Source organism: Zootoca vivipara, chromosome 1 (genome assembly GCF_963506605.1).
Source record: "Zootoca vivipara chromosome 1, rZooViv1.1, whole genome shotgun sequence".
In the NCBI taxonomy this organism is placed as follows: domain Eukaryota; kingdom Metazoa; phylum Chordata; class Lepidosauria; order Squamata; family Lacertidae; genus Zootoca; species Zootoca vivipara.
In genome coordinates, this window is record NC_083276.1 from 7,215,162 (window position 1) to 7,236,454 (window position 21,293).

At 46.5% G+C, this 21,293-nt stretch overlaps 1 protein-coding gene across 1 annotated transcript; it reads right to left on the reverse strand.

The window, feature by feature from the left end:
* Positions 1–10,831: 10,831 nt before the first annotated feature.
* Positions 10,832–20,696, reverse strand: LOC118097858 (potassium channel subfamily K member 16-like). The gene is made up of 5 exons (XM_035141133.1): positions 20,502–20,696; positions 17,839–17,959; positions 14,034–14,197; positions 12,335–12,497; positions 10,832–10,998 (listed from the first exon to the last, which is right to left on the reverse strand). The coding sequence occupies exons 1-5, from the start codon at positions 20,694–20,696 to the stop codon at positions 10,832–10,834; spliced, it is 810 nt and encodes a 269-aa protein (XP_034997024.1).
* Between the last annotated feature and the right edge of the window lie 597 nt (positions 20,697–21,293).

Here is a 21,293-nt window from a genome sequence, read left to right on the forward strand (position 1 = left end):
TTCTTTTACGTTTTATTGTAATTTTATTGATGTCAGCCGCCCTGAACCTGGCTCTCACTGGGGAGGGCGGGGTATAAATAATTTTTTAATCATTATTATTATTATTAATACCGTCGGTTTATGCCCAAAGTAAATGTGCATTAGATTGCTTGGCAGCCTAATGGCTGCACAGTTTTCTCAGTAGCGACTCCCACGAAATACCTAGAACAAAGACAGGGTGTCAGCGATGATGGGAGTTGTAGTCCGACAACATCTGAAATTGTGTTCAGGATTGTGTTCAGGATTGTATGAGAATGTGCAATGCCTGAACTCAACAACAGGTTGTACCGTAGCATTTAACCTTGAAGACTCCCAGTTGCAGAAAAGCGATCTGTGCATAAATATGATGGACAGTAGACTTAGCACCTTGTTCTGTTCTGTTTGGCAATGAGCCACTGCCACGCTCAGGCTCACGCTCACTGTCACGCAAAGGCTCTCCACAACCACATGTGTCTAACTCGGGCTGCAACACTGACCAGTGAAAATTCTCCAGGACATTTAAGATCTCGCCCCGGATGAATCGGGCATTTCCTCCAAGCGAACCCACAAACCTGCCTGTTGAATTTGGAATCCCTTGTGGACCTGCTGGGGCAGAACTTGGTTGGCACAACTGGATGCCGGCAAATATCAGCTGGACATGCTGACATGCACAACAGCGCAACGGCCCTCTCTCTTCCTGGCACTGCCACGCCAGCCCTCTTTCCCCCTTTCCTTCAGGTGAAATCTCCAATGGAGAATGAACCATGAGCGACAGTGGATTTTTCTTTTGGGAAAACAGGTTGCAAACAAACTTTAGTATAACAGATGTACTGTAAACAAGTAGTTTACATCTGTTCAGCCTTAAGGTTTCTTTCTTTTACCCAACTGCCTCCCTTGGAACTCTGGCCAATCAGGAGCTGTTGTTGTTAACTGTTTGCTGGCCGGGGGGGCACTCGGTGACTTAACCTGCTCAGTAAACAAACTTTTCTGTCACAACAGCATCAGCATCAAGTATACACCTCCAGAGTTAAGGCTAAATACATTACTTCTGGTAAATGAGCTACCCTAGCTGCTAGAGGGCCATGAAAGTTTGTGTCCCAGACTGTTTCTTGTCTGCCCGTGTTGTATCTGAAACCCAAGGAGCACATTGGTTTCCAGAAGTGAAATACATTGGCAATATCTGCATTAAGCGGCATGATGGACTTAGATCTATTAATTTGTAGGGGGGGAATTGTTGGCCACAGCCTGTTGTTGTTGTTGTTGTTGTTGTTGTTGTTGTTGGAGTGCTTCCAGCTGTATGGGAGCCGAACATCCACCCATCAGCATTGAGATGGAAGAATCTCCTTTCCCAAACTGAGTGGTAGAACATCTGCTTAGCAGGCAGCGAGTCCCGAGTTCAGCCTCCAGCATTTCCAAACTCCTGTTTGAAATTCTGAATTACCGCCTGCGGTCAGTCTAGACAGTATTGTGCCAAATGGCCCACTGGTCTGACTCTGTGTAAGGCAGCTCCCTGTGTTCCTAAGCATTCTAAATGGAGTGCATTTGTTAAGGAAAGCAGATTCTCCAAGTTTCCATCCCTGTTTCTGATATGATCGTAATAATGTGGGATGTAACTTGCCGAAGTTCCCTCAGTATTGTGGGCCAGTGTTCTTTGAATACAGTTGAAGCAGAACATGGTCCCAATTCTGCACTGGTTGAGATGAAATCTGCCCCCCCCAATATATTTAAGGGAAAGAAGAAGAAACAATTTTAATGCAGCATTCACAAGGGCTTCCATCTGCAAAGTGTTGTAACCTTAATAGAATGTTTTTGTTCTGTGTTTCGCTGGATACTATAGAAATTACATTTGGCACCATTTTCAAATCAAAGTCCAACTTCACCAAGCCTTTCTCTCCTGGCCATGCTAGGCACATCCCAAGGGGGGTTGTGAGGTTGTGTGCATATTACTAAATTGCCTTTATTTGGGGCATCTTCTGTTTCTGCACAAAGCGTGTGTTGCTGCCACCTGTGCACATATATGCACATATCTCCCTTTGTTGTTGTTTAGTCGTTTAGTCATGTCTGGCTATTCGTGATCCCATGGACCAGAGCACGCCAGGCACTCCTGTCTTCCACTGCCTCCCGCAGTTTGGTGAAACTCATGTTAGTACAGGCATGCCCAAACTTCGGCCCTCCAGATGTTTTGGACTACAATTCCCATCTTCCCCGACCACTGGTCCTGTTAGCTAGGGATCATGGGAGTTGTAGGCCAAAACATCTGGAGGGCCGCAGTTTGGGGATGCCTGTGTTAGTAGCTTCAAGAACACTGTCCAACCATCTTGTCCTCTGTCGTCCCCTTCTCCTTGTGCCCTCCATCTTTCCCAACATCATGGTCTTTTTCAGGGAGTCTTCTCTTCTCATGAGGTGGCCAAAGTATTGGAGCCTCAGCTTCAGGATCTGTCCTTCCAGTGAGCTCTCTGGCTGATTTCCTTAAGAATGGATAGGTTTGATCTTCTTGCAGTCCATGGGACTCTCAAGAGTCTCCTCCAGCACCATAATTCAAAAGCATAAATCCTTCGGCAATCAGCCTTCTTTATGGTCCAGCTCTCACTTCCATACATCACGACTGGGAAAACCATAGCTTTTACTATATGGACCTTTGTCGGCAAGGTGATGTCTCTACTTTTAAAGATGCTGTCTAGGTTTGTCATTGCTTTTCTCCCAAGAAGCCGGCGTCTTTTAATTTCGTGACTACTGTCACCATCTGCAGTGATCAAGGAGCCCAAGAAAGTAAAATCTCTCACTGCCTCCATTTCTTCCCCTTCTATTTGCCAGGAGGTGATGGGACCAGTGGCCATGATCTTGTGTTTTTTTGATGTTGAGCTTCAGACCATATTTTGCGCTCTCCTCTTTCACCCTCATTAAAAGGTTCTTTAATTCCTCCTCACTTTCTGCCATCAAGGTTGTGTCATCTGCATATCTGAGGTTGTTGATATTTCTTCCGGCAATCTTAATTCCAGTTTGGGATTCATCTAGTCCAGCCTTTCGCATGATGAATTCTGCATATAAGTTAAATAAGCAGGGAGACAATATACAACCTTGTCATACTCCTTTCCCAATTTTGAACCAATCAGTTGTTCCATATCCAGTTCTAACTGTAGTTTCTTGTCCCACATAGAGATTACTCAGGAGACAGATGAGGTGATCAGGCACCCCCATTTCTTTAAGAACTTGCCATAGTTTGCTGTGGTCGTCACAGTCAAAGGCTTTTGTATAGTCAATGAAGCAGAGGTAGACATTTTTCTGGAACTCTCTAGCTTTCTCCATAATCCAGCACATGTTTGCTATTTGATCTCTGGTTCCTCTGCCCCTTCGAAATCCAGCTTGCACTTCTGCGAGTTCTCGGTCCACATACTGCCTAAGCCTGCCTTTCATATCTCCAATTTTCTTGAACAGATCTCTGGTTTTCCCCATTCTATTGTTTTCCTCCCCCTTCATGGATCAATGCCTTGTCGTGGCGAAGGGGCTTGAATAACTCAGAGAAGCTATGAGCTATGCCATGCAGGGCCACCCAAGATGGACAGGTCATAGTGGAGAGTTTTGACTAAACGTGATCCACCTGGAGAAGGAACTGGCAAGCCACTCCAGTATCCCTGCCAAGAAAACTCCATGGACAAAGACAACAGGCATATAAAAGTTATGACGCTGGAAGATGAGCCCCTCAGGTCGGAAGGCGTCCAACATGCTACTGAGGAAGAGCGGAGGACAAGTACAAGTAGATTCAGAGCTGATGAAGCGGCTGGGCCAAAGCCGAAAGGACGCTCAGTTGCGGATATGCCTGGAAGCGAAAGGAAAGTCCGATGCTGTAAAGAAAAATATTGCATAGGAACCTGGAATGTAAGAACCATGAGTGGAGGTAAGCTGGATGTGGTCAAAAATGAGATGACAAGAATAAATATCGACATCCTGGGCATCAGTGAACTAAAATGGAAGGGAATGGGCGAATTCAGTTCGGATGACTATCATATCTACTACTGTGGGCAAGAATCCTGTAGCAGAAATGGAGTGGCCCTCATAGTCAACAAAAGAGTGGCAAAAGCTGTAATGGGATGCAATCTCAAAAATGACAGAATGATCTCGATACGAATCCAAGGCAGACCTTTCAACATCACAGTAATCCAAGTTTATGCACCAACTACCGGTGCTGAAGAAAGTGAAATTGACCAATTCTATGAAGACCTACAACACCTTCTAGAAATGACACCAAAGAAGGATGTTCTTCTCATTACAGGGGACTGGAATGCTAAAGTAGGGAATCAAGAGATAGAAGGAACAACTGGCAAGTTTGGCCTTGGAGTTCAAAATGAAGCAGGGCAAAGGCTAATAGAGTTCTGTCAAGAGAACAAGCTGGTCATCACAAACACTCTATTCCAACAACACAAGAGACGACTCTACACATGGATATCACCAAATGGACAGCATCGAAATCAGATTGATTATATTCTCTGCAGCCAAAGATGGAGAAGCTCCATACAGTCAGCAAAAACAAGACCTGGAGCTGACTGTAACTCAGATCATCAGCTTCTTATAGCAAAATTCCAGTTAAACTGAAGAAAGTAGGAAAAACCACTGGGCCAGTAAGATACAATCTGAATCAAATCCCTTATGAATACACAGTGGAAGTGAGGAACAGGTTTAAGGATTTAGATTTGGTGGACAGAGTGCCTGAAGAACTATGGATGGAGGCTCGTAACATTATACAGGAGGCAGCAATGAAAACCATCCCAAGGAAAAGGAAATGCAAGAAAGCAAAATGGCTGTCCAACGAGGCCTTACAAATAGCGGAGGAGAGGAGGCAAGCAAAATGCAAGGGAGATAGGGAAAGATACAGGAAACTGAATGCAGATTTCCAAAAAACAGCAAGGAGAGACAAGAGGGTCTTCTTAAATGAGCAATGCAAAGAAATAGAGGAAAACAATAGAATGGGGAAAACCAGAGATCTGTTCAAGAAAATTGGAGATATGAAAGGAACATTTCGTACAAAGATTACCATAATCAAGGACAAAAGTGGTAAGGACCTAACAGAAGCAGAAGACATCAAGAAGAGGTGGCAAGAATACACAGAGGAATTATACCAGAAAGATATGGAGGTCTCGTACACCTCAGGTAGTGTGGTTGCTGACCTTGAGCCAGACATCTTGGAGAGTGAAGTCAAATGGGCCTTAGAAAGCATTGCTAATAACAAGGCCAGTGGAAGTGATGATATTCCAGCTGAACTGTTTAAAATTTTAAAAGATGATGCTGTTAAGGTGCTACACCCAATATGCCAGCAAGTTTGGAAAACTCAGCAATGGCCAGAGGATTGGAGAAGATCAGTCTACATCCCAATTCCAAAGAAGGGCAGTGCCAAAGAATGCTGCAACTACCGCACAATTGCGCTCATTTCACACGCTAGCAAGGTTATGCTTAAAATTCTACAAGGCAGGCTTAGGCAGTATGTGGACCGAGAACTCCCAGAAATCAGCCCTGAGTGCTCCCTGGAAGGACGGATCGTGAAGCTGAGGCTCCAATACTTTGGCCACCTCATGAGAAGAGAAGAATCCTTGGAAAAGACCCTGATGTTGGGAAAGATTGAGGGCACTAGGAGAAGGGGACGACAGAGGACAAGATGGTTGGACAGTGTTCTCGAAGCTACGAACATGAGTTTGACCAAACTGCGGGAGGCAGTGCAAGACAGGAGTGCCTGGCGTGCTATGGTCCATGGGGTCACGAAGAGTCGGACACGACTAAACGACTAAACAACAACAACATTGTTTTCCTCTATTTCTTTGCATTGCTCGTTTAAGAAGGCCCTCTTGCATATCTCCCTAGCAAAGCTATAGATTATCTTCTTTATGTTTCACCTCCTTTTTTCTTTGTCATCCAGTGGAGGCCTGAGGTCTTAGGCGTTCAGAATTCCCCCTCTTTGTCCAAAGCAAGGGCCAAGAGACCTTGGCTGTTCTCCTCATTTTCAACTTTGCTCCAATTATACTATGACCCTGGATGAAAAAGAGTTGGGTGGAAAAGGTAGGCATATGCAGAAGGGGTTTTTCCTTCTGGTCGTGGCTGGACAGTCTATACCGTGGAATGGGAAAAGTGACCCAAGCAAAGCACAGAGGCCTTCTCCCCAGAGACGCCTTCTCCCCAGAGATGCATTCACGCACACTCCACTTGGCAGTACCTCAGAACATTCTTTCCTCTCAAAACGTTCCAAGAGTTTTCTCGCGCTATCCCATATTTCAAGGGCAGCTATACTTCCAGGGTGGCCAACTCCCAGTTTGGGAGCTTGATCTGGCCCCCGGACCATTTTTTCCCCTGGCCCTTCAGAACCCTCCACTGTTTTTGGCAATGGCACATATATATAAATAGTGGGTGAGGCTCAGCGCCCTGGTGGGATGTCCTGGGAGGGGCAGCTTGCACCCCCATCTATCTTTTGATGAGTTGGGGTGCAGCTGCCATCTCCACCTCAGCTGGTCTTCACTGCTCTGGTGTGGGGAGAGGTTGTGTCTCTGTGCATGTCTGCCTGTGTGTGTGCGCACGTAGGCATTCACACGTGAGGGTGTGCAGTGCTCACTGGAAGGCAAAGGCCAGTGTGGTCCTCAAGACAGAAAATTCCACCACCTCCCACCAACCCCCTGCAATGCAGAAATCTCAACTAAAACATCCATGACAGATGGCCATCCAACCTCTGCTGAAAAACCTCCAAGGAAGGAGAGTCCACCACCTCTCATGGGAGTCTGTTCCACTGTTGAACAGCTCTTAATGTCAGAAAGTTCTTCCTGATGTTTAGTCGGAATCTCCTTTCTTGTGACTTGAAGCCATTGGTTTGAGTCCTCCCCTCCAGAGCAGGAGAAGGCAAGCATGCTCCCTCTTCCATGTGACAGCCCTTGATATATTTGAAGATGGCTCTGATATTTTCCCCAGTCTCCTTTTTTTCCAGAATAAAAAGACCCAGCTCCTTCAACCACTCTTAATAATAATTATTATTATTTATTAATTATTATTAATTCCCCACCCATCTAGCTGGGTTCCGCCAGGCACTCTGTGCGGCTTCCAACAAAACATTAAAATACAGAAATCCATCAAACATTAAAAGCTTCCCTAAACAGGGCTGCCTTAAGATGCCTTCTAAAGGTCTGGTGATTGTTGTTCTCTTTGACCTCTGGTGGGAGGGCATTCCACAGGGTGGGTGCCACTACCGAGAAGGCCCTCTGCCTGGTTCCCTGCAACTTGGCTTCTCGCAACTGCCAGAAGGCCCTCGGAGCTGGACCTCAGTGTCCGGGCAGAATGATGGAGGTGGAGACACTCCTTCAGAGCCAGTGTGGTGTAGTGGTTAAGAGCGGTAGACTCGTAATCTGGGGAACCGGGTTCGCGTCTCCGCTCCTCCACATGCAGCTGCTGGGTGACCTTGGGCTAGTCACACTTCTCTGAAGTCTCTCAGCCCCACCCACCTCACAGGGTGTCTGTTGTGGGGGAGGAGGGAAAAGGAGATTGTTAGCCGCTTTGAGACTCCTTCGGGTAGTGATAAAGCGGGATATCAAATCCAAATCCAAACTCCTTCAGGTATACTGGACCAAGGCCATTTAGGGCTTTAAAGGTCAGCACCAACACTTTGAATTGTGCTCGGAAACGTACTGGGAGCCAATGTAGGTCTTTCACGACCGGTGTTATGTGGTCTTGGCGCCGCTCCCAGTCACCAGTCTAGCTGCCGCATTCTGGATTAGTTGTAGTTTCTGGGTCACCTTCAAAGGTAGCCCCACGTAGAGCGCATTGCAGTAGTCCAAGCGGGAGATAACTAGAGCATGCACCACTCTGGCGAGACAGTCCGCGGGCAGGTAGGGTCTCAGCCTGCGTACCAGATGGAGCTGATAAACAGCTGCCCTGGACACAGAATTGACCTGTGCCTCCATGGACAGCTGTGAGTCCAAAATGACTCCCAGGCTGCGCACCTGGTCCTTCAGAGGCACAGTTACCCCATTCAGGACCAGGGAGTCCTCCACACCTTCCCCCCTCCTGTCCCCCACAAACAGTACTTCTGTCTTGTCAGGATTCAATCTCAATCTGTTAACCGCCATCCATCCTCCAACCGCCTCCAGACACTCACACAGGACCTTCACTACCTTCACTGGTTCTGATTTAAAAGAGAGGTAGAGCTGGGTATCATCCGCATACTGATGGACACCCAGCCCAAACCCCCTGATGATCTCCCCCAGCAGCTTCATATAGATGTTAAAAAGCATGGGGGAGAGGATAGGACCCTGAGGCACCCCACAAGTGAGAGCCCAGGGGTCTGAGCACTCATCCCCCCACCACCACTTTCTGAACACGGCCCAGGAGGAAGGAGCGGAACCACTCTATGACAGTGCCCCCAACTCCCAACCCCTCTAGACTGTCCAGAAGGAGGTTATGGTTGATGGTGTCAAAAGCCGCTGAGAGATCCAGCAGAACTAGGAAACAGCTCTCACCTTTGTCCCTAGCCCGCCGGAGATCATCACCCAGTGCGACCAAGGCAGTTTCAGTCCCATGATGAAGCCTGAATCCCGACTGAAAGGGATCCAAATGGTCCGCTTCTTCCAGGCGTGCCTGGAGTTGCTCAGCAACCACTCGCTCAATCACCTCGCCCATGAATGGAAGATTTGAGACTGGGCGATAGTTGGCCATATTGGCCGCATCTAAAGATGTTTTTTTAAGAAGCAGTTTGATAACCGCCTCTTTCAGTGGGTCTGGGAAGGCTCCCTCGCAGAGAGAAGCATTCACCAACCCGTAAAGCCCATCGCCCAGCCCTTCCCAGCTAGCTTTTATAAGCCAGGATGGGCAAGGATCAAGGAGACAGGTGGTTGGTTTCACTCTTCCAAGCAGCCTGTCCACATCCTTGGAGGTAACAGATTGGAATTGATCCCACACAACTTGACTAGACAGGACTCTAGCACTCCCCCGCCCTGACCCTACTCCCACAGTGGAGTCTACCTCTTCCCGAATCTGAGCGACTTTATCTGCAAAAAACTTTGCAAAATAATTGCAGGAGATCATGTGGCCCGTACTGGGCCCTGATGGAGCAGGTAGTTCCGCTAAATTGCGAGCCACCTGAAAGAGTCTTTTGCTGCTGTTTTCTGCAGATGCAATAGAGGCGGTGAAGAAAGCCTTCTTAGCCGCCACTACCACCACTTGGTAGGCTTGACACGTCTGGTCAGCTTCAGAATGAGTTATCCGCCACCGGCGCTCTAGCCGTCTCAGCGATTGCTTCATTGCCCTCAGATCCGTGGAAAACCACGGGGCTGTCAGGGTTCCATGCAATCGGAGAGGGTACTTCGGAGCCAAATAGTCAATAGCCCTGGTTAACTCCACATTCCAGCGGGCCACCAGAGAATCGGCTGAAAGGCCATCAACATGGGATAAAGCATCCCCTACCACTCTGGAAACCATTTGGATCCATTAGGTGGCGGGGACGGACCATCCGAATCGGTCCCACCTCCCTGCAGAGGGGAAGGGTCGCGGAGAAGTCCAGTTGCACCAGGTAGTGATCTGACCATGGCACTTCTTTAGTTTCGCTTTTGCTTAGTGTCAGATCACCAACATCCATAGAGGTGAACACCAGGTCCAAGGCATGTCCGCGGCTATGAGTTGGGCCAGACTTATTCAGGGACAGCCCCATGGAGGCCATGCTTTCCACGAAGTCTCGAGCCGCCCCTTGTAAGGCTGTGTCGGCATGGATGTTAAAATCCCCTAGGACAACCAAACTAGGTGTCTCCAGGAGAACATCCGCCACAACCTGAAGCAGCTCGGGCAGGGAATCCTTGGTGCAGCGGGGAGGTCGGTACACCAAAAGGAATCTTGTACTGCCCTTTTTGCCCAACTTCCAGAATATGCACTCAGAGAACTGGGTCTTCTCCATAGGAGGCCTGGTGTAAACTAATGACTTCCTAAAAATTACTGCAACCCCCCCTCCCCGCCCACAAGGCCTGGGTTGCTGTGCATAAGAGAAACCTAGTGGACAAGCAGCAGCAAGGACAGGCCCATCTGCTTCATCCAACCAAGTCTCTGTTACACATGCCAGGTCAAGTCCTCCATCCACGATCATGTCATGGATGGCAGTGGTCTTATGGATCATTGACTTGGAACTGCACAGCAGCACCTTCAGGTCGTGTGGGTACCCCTTGCTGATTCCAGTATCCGTCCGGTCAAGACCAGACCCGGAGGCAGGGATATTCTTCAAACAACGACTAAGCCTGCCTCCTCGGTAATGACGTGGTCTGGTCTTAGCGTAACTCCTCCTCCTACCCGTGATCACTGAGATCGGTTGTCTCAGTGCATCCCCCCCCCCCCGTGGCACCTGCCCCAGCCATTTTGTTGGCTGGGACCCACTCCCAGGCAGCCCTGACTCCTCCCCTTAAAATCAAATTAAAACCAATACAAGAAACAAACAAACAAACAAAACAACTAAAACAATAAAAACCAAAAACAATAAAAGTTACAGACACATCAAAATTACAAGCAGTGCAGCAGCGGCCTTGGTCATCTTCCTCTCCTCTGCACACATTCCAGTTTTGAAAATCCAAGTAAGACCTACCCTCCCCCTCTTGGCTGCAGAATCCCCGGCTATTTCACAGTTTATTAGGAACTGCATAACTTAAAGAACAACTATTGAGTTTCTAAGAAATCAGCACAATGGCATATAATTATAAAAAGCTCAACAGAAGCCCCTGAGTGCAACTGATTTTTATGTCAGTCTCCACCTGAATGAAATGTTAAATTCTTCTCCATGGACATGTAGCAGACTGACTCCTTTGGGGCGGTGTTATTTTTGCTGTCTATTGTCTTTTCCTGAGCTTGCTTGTGGCTCCTCAGGTGCCAGTAATGATGATACCAGTTCAAACAGCACAGCTATCCAGGCCAGACCAAGGACCATAAAAAAGGCTGTGAGCATCCGGTATCCCTTAAAATAACCCCTGTTAGGGTTCCTCCCTGGAGACACAGACAAAAGCAACAAGAATGTGTGAGGAGGTGATTTAAAGGACCAGCCAAATCAGTTTTTCTAAACTTTGTTAGCTCACGTTCACACTATATATTTAAAACACATTTCTAACACTGAATTGTGGGAAGACAAACACAGATGGCCATGACTGATGGCCATCCAACCTCTGCTTAAAATACCCCAAGGAAAGAGAGTCCACCACCTCTCATGGGAGTCTATTGCACTGCCAAACCGCTCTTACTGTCAGAATTTTTTAATGAATGTTTAGTCAGAAGCTCGTTTCTTGTAACTTGAAGCCATTGGTTTGAGAGAACAAGCATGCTCCCTCTTCCATGTGACAGCCCTTAATATATTTGAAGATGGCTATCATATCTCCACTCAGTCCCTTCTTTTCCAGGCTAAACATTCCCAGCTCCTTCAACCATTCCTCATAAGGCTTGGTTTCCAGACCCTTGATAATCTTGGCCGCCCTTCTCTGCACATGTTCCAACTTGTCAACAGCCTTCTTAAACTGTGGTGCCCAAAACTGGACACAGTATTCTAGGTGTGGTCTGACCAAGGCAGAATAGAGTGGTACTACGGTATTATTTCTCTTGATCTGGACACTAGACTTCTATTGATGCAGCCGAGAATAGTGTTAGCTCCCCCCCCCACCAGCTGCTGCACCACACGGTTGACACATGTTAAGATTGTGGTCCACCAAGACCCCTAGATCCTTTTGACATGTACTGCTAGTAAGCCAGGTGTCCCCCATCCTATATTTGTGCAGCTGGTTCTTCCTGACAAAGTGCAGAACCTGACATTTGTCCCTATTGAAATACATTTTGTTAGCTTGTGTCCAGTTCTCCACTCTGTTAAGGTCATTATGAATTGTGATTCCATCTTCTGTGGCATTAGATACCCCTCCGAGTTTGGTGCCATCTGTACATTTGAGAACCATCCTCTCAATTCATTCAACGAAGCATTTACTGTATAAAAATGTTGAAGAACAACAGGCCCAGAACAGAACCAGTGGCACCCTACTTGTCACTTTTTTTCCAGGATGTTGAGGAACCATTAATGAGTACTCTTTGGGAAGGCTTCTGTAAATCCGGAACTGTTCCTGGAAAATAGGGATACTTGGAGGGTCTGTACTTGAGAAACTTAAAATATGGTTTGGGTTCCAAATTATAATCATTGCAAGTCATCATGTGTATGAAACCTGAACTGAGCTTTCATATTCTTCGGTAGAACAGATTGCCACCAGTACCTTGAGGCCACAAATGACCTAGCTTTATCTCTACAACCAGTTAAGCCCACAATATCAAAGTATTTTGAAAGCCTTACCTACTAGATAGTCTCCAAAACCAATGGTGCTGAGTGTAATAAATGTAAAATAGATAGCTTCATGATAACTCCAGCCCTCCGCATGTTGAAAGAGGAATGCTGGCAAAACAAGAAACATTATAACTCCCATAGCCACGAACAAGAAAATGTATTTTGCTGTTTTCTGAAAGATAAAGAAAAGGAAAAGAAAAAAAGGCAGGTTTGATGCAATAGAGCTCAGTTTTCTTGGCTTCCAGCCATGCACAGGGATTTTAGACTACATTAACAGATAAATAACAGTTACAGGTAGGTAGGCGTGTTGGTCTGACGTAGTCAAAACAAAAATTAAAAAATCCTTCCAGGAGCACCTTAGAGACCAACTAAGTTTGTCATGGGCTGCATCAATAGGAGTATAGCATCTAGATCTAGGGAAGTAATAGTACCACTGTATTCTGCTCTGGTCAGACCTCACCTGGAGTACTGTGTCCAGTTCTGGGCACCACAGTTCAAGAAGGATACTGACAAGCTGGAACGTGTCCAGAAGAGGGCAACCAAAATGGTCAAAGGCCTGGAAACGATGCCTTATGAGGAACGGCTTAGGGAGCTGGGTATGTTTAGCCTGGAGAAGAGAAGGTTAAGGGGTGATATGATAGCCATGTTCAAATATATGAAAGGATGTCATATGGAGGAGGGAGAAAGGTTGTTTTCTGCTGCTCCAGAGAAGCGGACACGGAGCAATGGATTCAAACTTCAAGAAAGAAGATTCCACCTAAACATTAGGAAGAACTTCCTGACAGTAAGAGCTGTTCGGCAGTGGAATTTGCTACCAAGGAGTGTGGTGGAGTCTCCTTCTTTGGAGGTCTTTAAGCAGAGGCTTGACAGCCATCTGTCAGGAATGCTTTGATGGTGTTTCCTGCTTGGCAGGGGGTTGGACTGGATGGCCCTTGTGGTCTCTTCCAACTCTATGATTCTATGATTCTATTCTATGATTCTATGATTCTAGGTATGAGGCTCCAGGAGAGGGGATGGTGTCTGCTTTGCTTGTTTTTGCCTCCTCCAGACAAGCTGTAAGCAAGTAAGAAACCTTCGTTTTAGAAACAGGCAAGTATCTAAAAGCATTGGTCTGTCGTAATCCCGTGTTAGCTTGGCAAACTTGATTTTCTAAACATTGAAAAAAAAATGGTGACGATTCAGTTTTTGTTCACTTGTACGTTGTTGCATACACCCTCGCACCCACTAACATTTTGGAGAATTAAGAACAATAAATTCCATGAATTTGAGAAGATATATTTTGCAAATTTATCCCAGAGCCATTTTCACTAAAGGCAAACAGCTGTGTTCCAAAAATATGTGCTTCTTGAAACAAATAAGTTGGGCAGTATCTCTCATTCCTATTTGAAGGCAGAGCTCGAGTTTATCTTCCGCACTTAATTAGAAGGCATGATGATGAACATGTCTAATTTATTCTTGTCTTCCTCCTCTTATAGAGGCAGCCAATCATATATGCATATGTATATGCAATATAATAGATAGAAGAGGAGCCCTTCTGGATCAGGCAAGGGCCCATCTAGTCGAGGATCCTGTTCTCATGAAAGCTGACCAGATGCCCACAGGAATCCTGCAAACAGGACCTGAGTGCAGCAGCAGTCTATGTCGGCCTCAGTCTTGTGACTGGTAAGATCAGAAATCATCTCCAGATAAAGTAACTGAATTACAGTACCTTGTTTTCTTTCCCAAACGCTTTCTCAGCACAGCTTTCGAAGAGTCCTGAGATTAAAAAGCCAATATAGTTCAAGCAGATAAGGTTGAAGGGGATTCCAAAGAGAGCATAAATAACACAAAAGAGCTGACCTTCTTTCGTCTGGGGACAGAGGTTTCCATAGCCTGTTGAAAGATTAAGAAAGAGTTGCAAAGGACGTCAGCAACTGTCGATTTGCCAGTTACCTGCAGATGTTTCAGTTCTTCAAAATTTGTGACGCAGTTATTGGATTAAAAAAATGAATTACAAAATACTTATTTGTTTTGGGATAAATTTAGAAATGTATTTGATGATATGTCTTTGGTGATGAAATTGGGCATGCAAGGAGCGTCTTAGATAGAGGAACCACCATTGTGCCCAGGTTCCTGCCAACCTAGCAGTTCGAAAGCATGTCAAAAATGCAAGTAGATAAATAGGAACCGCTACAGCAGGAAGGTAAACGGCGTTTCCATGTGCTGCTCTGGTTTGCCAGAAGCGGCTTTGTCATGCTGGCCACATGACCTGGAAGCTGTACGCCGGCTCCCTCGGCCAATAATGCGAGATGAGCGCGCAACCCCAGAGTCGGTCACGACTGGACCTAATGGTCAGGGGTCCCTTTACCCTTTACCTTTACCCCATAATAGCCCTGAAGGTAAGTCTTTAGGGCATCTGCAGTGAGGAGAGAACGGAGTTCCTCCATCACCATCATGGCTAAAATCAGTTGCAATTCCCAAGTCCCTAAAGACTTTAAGAATGCTCTAAGAATTTGATTTCTTTCCACTCCAGTGTGACCTGACCAGGTGAGAGCTGGGATGGATAAAGGTTAAGATCTACCTCTGATAGAGGGCTTTGAATCTTCTCTCCCTTATTCCCACCTTCCTTCCTTCCTCTATTTATTTGTTATCTATCTCTATCTATCTATCTATCTATCTATCTATCTATCTATCTATCTATCTATCTATCTATCTCTGTGTGTTTTCTTTTACTTTATATCAGTTTGGTTTTTATTGCATTGTATGTTGAAGTTTCAATAAATAAGCAGCATGCTCCATGCATCTGTAAGGATCAGACCGAGTTGTTTTCAGCTGAGAGCCTATGAAGATTTTGCCAAGCACCAGGAATAACCAGAGAACCAATTAGAAAAGCAATAGTATCTACTGATCCAAATTAGCAAGTGGACAGAGCCAAGAAATGAAGTCTCCTGGGATACCTCAAGTTCAAAGGCTGAGAAACAGATACACCTTTTTCTTGTGTCTCAGAAGTGCTTTATGGCCTGCACTTGAAGTACGGATTAGTTTATCCCTAGCACATCAAGAAGAGGAGGCAAGAATACACAGAGGAATTATACCAGGGTCAGGATCCCTGGGTGCTTCACACGAGTAAGAGGCTCCAAACTCGGTGGCTGGTTTTTACTGAGTTTTATTATATACATATGTACAAGGCAGAGCTAAAAAGGCCATGACCGTTCAGTCCCAGTCAGAATCTGGAAGTGTCTGTTTTCGGGATTGCCTCCAGCGGAGTAGTCTTGGCGCCCTAAGGCACCTCCTCTCTTCCCGTCGCTTCTCCCCCCCTGCTGGGGAGAAGGGGGAATGGTTGTCCCCTCCCCACCTGAACTACTCAACTGCTGCCCAGCCTCCCTGGCCACTGACACCTCCCATTCCACAGCACTCTGGTCAGACAGCATCCCCGACCACCTCCTCCAACTCCTCAAGCTCAGCACCACTCTCTGAGTGGGGAACGTCCGAGAGCCCTGGCACTTTCCAGCCGGGCTCTCTGCTGACCCCTGGAGGTCCCCTGACAACCAGAAAGATATGGAGGACTCATACACTCCAGGTAGTGTGGTTGCTGACCTTGAGCCAGGCATCCTGGAGCCTTAGAAAGCACTGCTAATAACAAGGCCAGTGGAAGTGATGAGATTCCAACTAAACTATTTAAAATTTTAAAAGATGATGCTGTTAAGGTGCTACACCCAATATGCCGGCAAGTTTGGAAAACTCAGCAATGGCCAGAGGATTGGAGAAGATCAGTCTACATCCTAATCCTAAAGAAGGGCAGTGCCAAAGAATGCTCCAACTACCGCACAATTGCGCTCATTTCACACGCTGCCAAGGTTATGTTTCAAATTCTACAAGGCAGGCTTAAGCAGTATGTGGACCGAGAACTCCCAGAAGTGCAAGCTGGATTTCGAAAGGGCAGAGGAACAAGAGACCAAATTGCAAACATACGCTGGATTATGGAGAAAGCTAGAGAGTTCCAGAAAAACATCTACTTCTGCTTCATTGACTACGCAAAAGCATTTAACTGTGTGGACCACAGCAAACTATGGCAAGTTCTTAAAGAAATGGGAGTGCCTGATCACCTCATCTGTCTCCTGAGAAATCTCTATGTGGGACAAGAAGCTACAGTAAGAACTGGATATGGAACAACTGATTGGTTGAAAATTGGGAAAGGAGTACGACAAGGTTGTATATTGTCTCCCTGCTTATTTAACTTATATGCAGAATTCATCATGCGAAAGGCTGGACTAGATGAATCCCAAGCCGGAATTAAGATTGCCGGAAGAAATATCAACAACCTCAGATATGCAGATGACACAACCTTGATGGCAGAAAGTGAGGAGGAATTAAAAGCTTTTTAATGAGGGTGAAAGAGGAGAGCGCAAAATATGGTCTGAAGCTCCACATCAAAAAAACTAAGATCATGGCCGCTGGTCCCATCACCTCCTGGCAAACAGAAGGGGAAGAAATGGAGGCAGTGAGAGATTTTACTTTCTTGGGTTCCATGATCACTGCAGATGGTGACAGAGGTCACAAAATTAAAAGACGCCTTTGTCTTGGGAGAAAAGCAATGACAAACCTAGACAGCATCTTAAAAAGCAGAGAATCACCTTGCCAACAAAGGTCTGTATTGTTAAAGCTATGGTTTTCCCAGTAGTGATGTATGGAAGTGAGAGCTGGAACATAAAGAAAGCTGATCGTCGAAGAATTGATGCTCATGTTCGTAGGTTCGAGAAGACTGTCCAACCATCTCGTCCTCTGTCGTACCCTTCTCCTAGTGCCCTCAATCTTTCCCAACATCAGGGTCTTTTCCAGGGAGTCTTCTCTTCTCATGAAGAGGCCAAAGTATTGGAGCCTCAGCTTCAGGATCTGTCCTTCCAGTGAGCACTCAGGGCTGATTTCCTTAAGAATGGATAGGTTTGATCTTCTTGCAGTCCATGGGACTCTCAAGAGTCTCCTCCAGCACCATAATTCAAAAGCATCAATTCTTCAGCGATCAGCCTTCTTTATGGTCCAGCTCTCACTTCCATACATCACAACTGGGAAAACCATAGCTTTAACTATACGGACCTTTGTAGGCAAGGTGATGTATTGTGTAGATTACTAGAAAGAAGTTGAAATCCTATGCAAATTTATTGGGAAGCACGTCCCACTGAATGCAAAGGATTGTGCTAAGAGGGACGGATTTGCATTGAGAGACTGGCATGGGGTCAGTTGCACCAGGTGGGATTTGAACTTGTTTCCTAGCCCAACTGCTTTTGAAAGGGTAGTTTTAATAATGGGTTGGCCCCGGAAGGGTGGGGAATAAATAACTATTCAGGGAATGTTCTCATTGGACATATAATAAATGAACTATTCATTTGGCCAGAAAGGGGAAGGCAAAGATGAGATGTGAAGGGTGATGAAAGATCAAAAGCAAAGCCTGCAGCTTAACACAATTTATCTAAGCGGGAGCAGTTGAATGCTCTGCATATTATATTCGGGGAGAAGCCAGAACCAAAAGACATTACCTACTGTGGCTAACACAGTGCCCACGAAGAAGAAAGAATTAGTGAAATCCCAGCTGCTCTGTTTTTCAGGATTGTGGGTTCCTTCTGGAGCTATTCCCATCCGAACATATCTTACCACTTCCTGCAATTGAATATTCAATATTCCAACAATAAGAATAGCCCCTCCTCTGATTATTACCAGATACCGCTAACCAAATCACAATGCATTCAGAAGGGAAGTTCTTCTGGATCAGTCCATCTTGTTCTTCCCCCAGTGGCCAGTCCAATGCTTATGGGAAGCCCACAAACAAGACTTGAGCACAACAGCCCTCCCCTCACTTGTCACCCCCAGAAACTGATAGGCATAGGGCTTATACACACTTAACTCTTCCTCCACTCTTTCCAGGCAAAGGACCGCACTCCAAGGGGTGCTTGTTGTGGTTTGCACAAAGCTTTCCTAGTGAAAACTGTGATCTATGTTTGAGTTGTTTCCTAGTGAAAACTGTGATCTATGTTTGAGTGATGCAGCGGTTTCACCCTCAAAGCTTAGTGATAAAGTAGACTCCTTACCAGGGCCGTCTCTAGGCCCGGCCTGGGTGGCGCAAGGCGCCAGGGCGCCTTGCCACCAGGGGCGCTGCTGCGCCCACCAGACAGCTGGTGTCTGAGCCCTATGGCTCCACCGCCGCCTCCTCTCTTTCGGCCCGCAGGAATCCCCTCAGCCGCTGCCCACTGAGCCACTGACATCTGCGGGAGTGGCGGTGCCGGGAGTGCCTCCCGAGGGGCCTCCTCCACATCTGGTGCCCGCCGCCCCACCACCACCACTCCTGGGGCACAGGTGACGGCGTGGCAACCACCTCCTGGTCCTCGGGCCGCTGTGAGCGCAGCAAGAGAGCGCAGGCGGAGGCAGCGGTGGACCGGTCATCCGGCCGGGGAACATGTGGGACCCAGAATTCACCGCTCACGCTTGTTTCCTCTGGTGCAGATGGTGGCCGCTGGGCCATGCGGCCTCCGGGCTGGGGAGGTGGCGGGTGCTGGGGAACTGCCCGTGCCTGGGGTGGAGAGGGATCAGTGGCGTGACCTGGGCTGGCAGCGGGACACCGCACAGCAGGTGAGGGGTGGCAGGAAGCCTGGGTTGGTGGCGCTGGGGACCCTGAGCCAGGGCGAGAGAGGAAAGGGAGGGGGCGCCTGAGGGACCTTTGCACCACGGCGCTGGATTTGCTTAAGACGGCCCTGCTCTTTACACGAGACTTGAAGACAAGTCTTGACTTGTCAGGATCCCAGCTAGGGCATTCTTTCAGCCAGAACTCTCTGGAACTCAGTTCCGTCACCTCTCAAGTAGGCTCCTTTGCCATTATAGGAGGAGGGAGGTGTTCATGGTGAGTTCCAGGAACCCCCAGAACCTCTTTTCCTAGAAAAATAGCACTGATGGCAACAGTGCTATTGATTATATATCAAGTTCAATACTAATGTTTCTCTCCCTTGAACCCAAGAGAGGGTTTGGTCTTCTTGCTCCAAAAACATACACTTTCGTAGCAATGCATAAATCATTACCCCTTGGCTTGCCTGTCTTCATAAATTCTTTTGGACAGAGTCTGCTTAGAGTATTCACTCTTCCATATGCTCAGTCAACAAAACAAAGGTGAGACAACTCCATCTCCCACCCTCTGTTCTAAGGCACAAACACACACTTTTCAAAGCAGTTAACCAGAAAATAATTCAGCTTTTCTGTGACCTTGAATGGAGTCACCTGTTTTGCAACTGCTATATGACGTATGTTCTCCTTTCTCTGATATATTCCTTGCAAAATACGTTTCCCAACAAATATAGTACAATCGTACCTTGGTTCTCGGACAACTTGGTACTCAGACATTTTGGCTCCCGAATGCCGCAAAGCCAGAAGTGAGTGTTTCGGTTTGCGAATGTTTTTTTATAAGCTGAACGTCTGCAGCCAATCGGTTTTTGAACCATTTCAGGAGTCGAATGGACTACGGGAACAGATTAAGTACGATAACCAAGGCTCGACTGTACAAATATTAACAACAACCCACTCTTTATAGCTGAATTGGAGGAAACATAAATTTGGGTTTTCCATGGCAATGATTCAGCTTTTCTGTGACCTTGGATAGAGTCACCTCTTTTGCAGCTGCTACATGACGTATGTTCTCTTTCCCTAATTTATATTATTTGCAAAATACATTTCCCAACAAATACAGTACAAATACTAACAAAAACCTGTTCTTTGTAGATGAATCGGAGCAAACGTCAATTTGGGTTTGCAATGGATTGCTGTTAACAAGCTGGTTTTCATGAGGAAAGCCCCAGAGCAACGAAATGGTGCTCAGACGCGGAGCTTTCAATCATGGGCCCTGCCTGGAAAGAGGGGAGGAAAGCTCAGTGTGCATAAGCCCTTGCTGCCTCCAACAGTGTTGGCAGAACACAGCCCTAATGGCTAGTAGCCATTCATTGTCTTATCCTCCATCAATTTGCCTAATCCTCCATGGGGATAACATTTCACACATGGAAGGAAGGCTGAGTCCTTATGGCTCATGCTGGCCACTGATTCTGTCCCCACCTCGATTCCCACCTCCTAAACTGTATCCCCCCATATATATACTTTCTGACCTCTTAACCTCTGGTGTCATTCCACGGTCATCCCTTTTAGTCTTGCTGAAGTAATGACTTACCTCTATGAATACCTCCACCTCTTCAGGGCTGAGAGAGGTGTAGTTCAAAAAAAAATCTTCTTTAAGGCGATAAATTTTTTCTTCTTGTCTTTTGTAGTTATCATTCTCCAGAAGCTCAAAGACGAAGGCACCCATCACCGAGTAAGTTATGAGGCCAGCCAGCAGTAGGGTGCCCTGTGCCCTGCTCATATGCATGTTGTTCTGTGTGGGAATGAGAGCCAAGGAAGAAGCAGACACAAGAGCGAATATAGTTTAATAAGCAAGTCCTTATTTGTCTTAACCCAGACTCTGGGTCATTTGTCTTGACCCAGTACAGCTCCATAGCTGGGCACTCTCCATAGCTGGGCCCCAGCTTACCAAATGAATTTCAATAGGGACAAATGCAAGATCCTGCACTTAGGCAGGAAGAACCAGATGCACAAACAGAAGATGTTCACACATGGCTTACTAGCAGTACAAGTGAAAAGGATCCAGAGGTCTTGGTGGACCACAAGCTGAACATGAGACAACAGTGTGATATTAATACCATGAGATTTGTATAAATTGGCATCATTAAACATCAACAAAATATAGAAATCAGAAACCTGAGCTCACAGTGGGAAACTCTTTAAAGTGCTTTAACAGGGGTTCTCTGGACCTTGAATTGAGGTTCATACAACAAAAGATATTTTGAATATACTGAACCCCATTACGTTTGTTTAAAAAACGGCTATCTAAGGCAGTGTTTCCCAACCTTGTGCCTCCAGCTGTTTTCGGACTACAATTCCCATCATTCCTGACCACTGGTCTTGC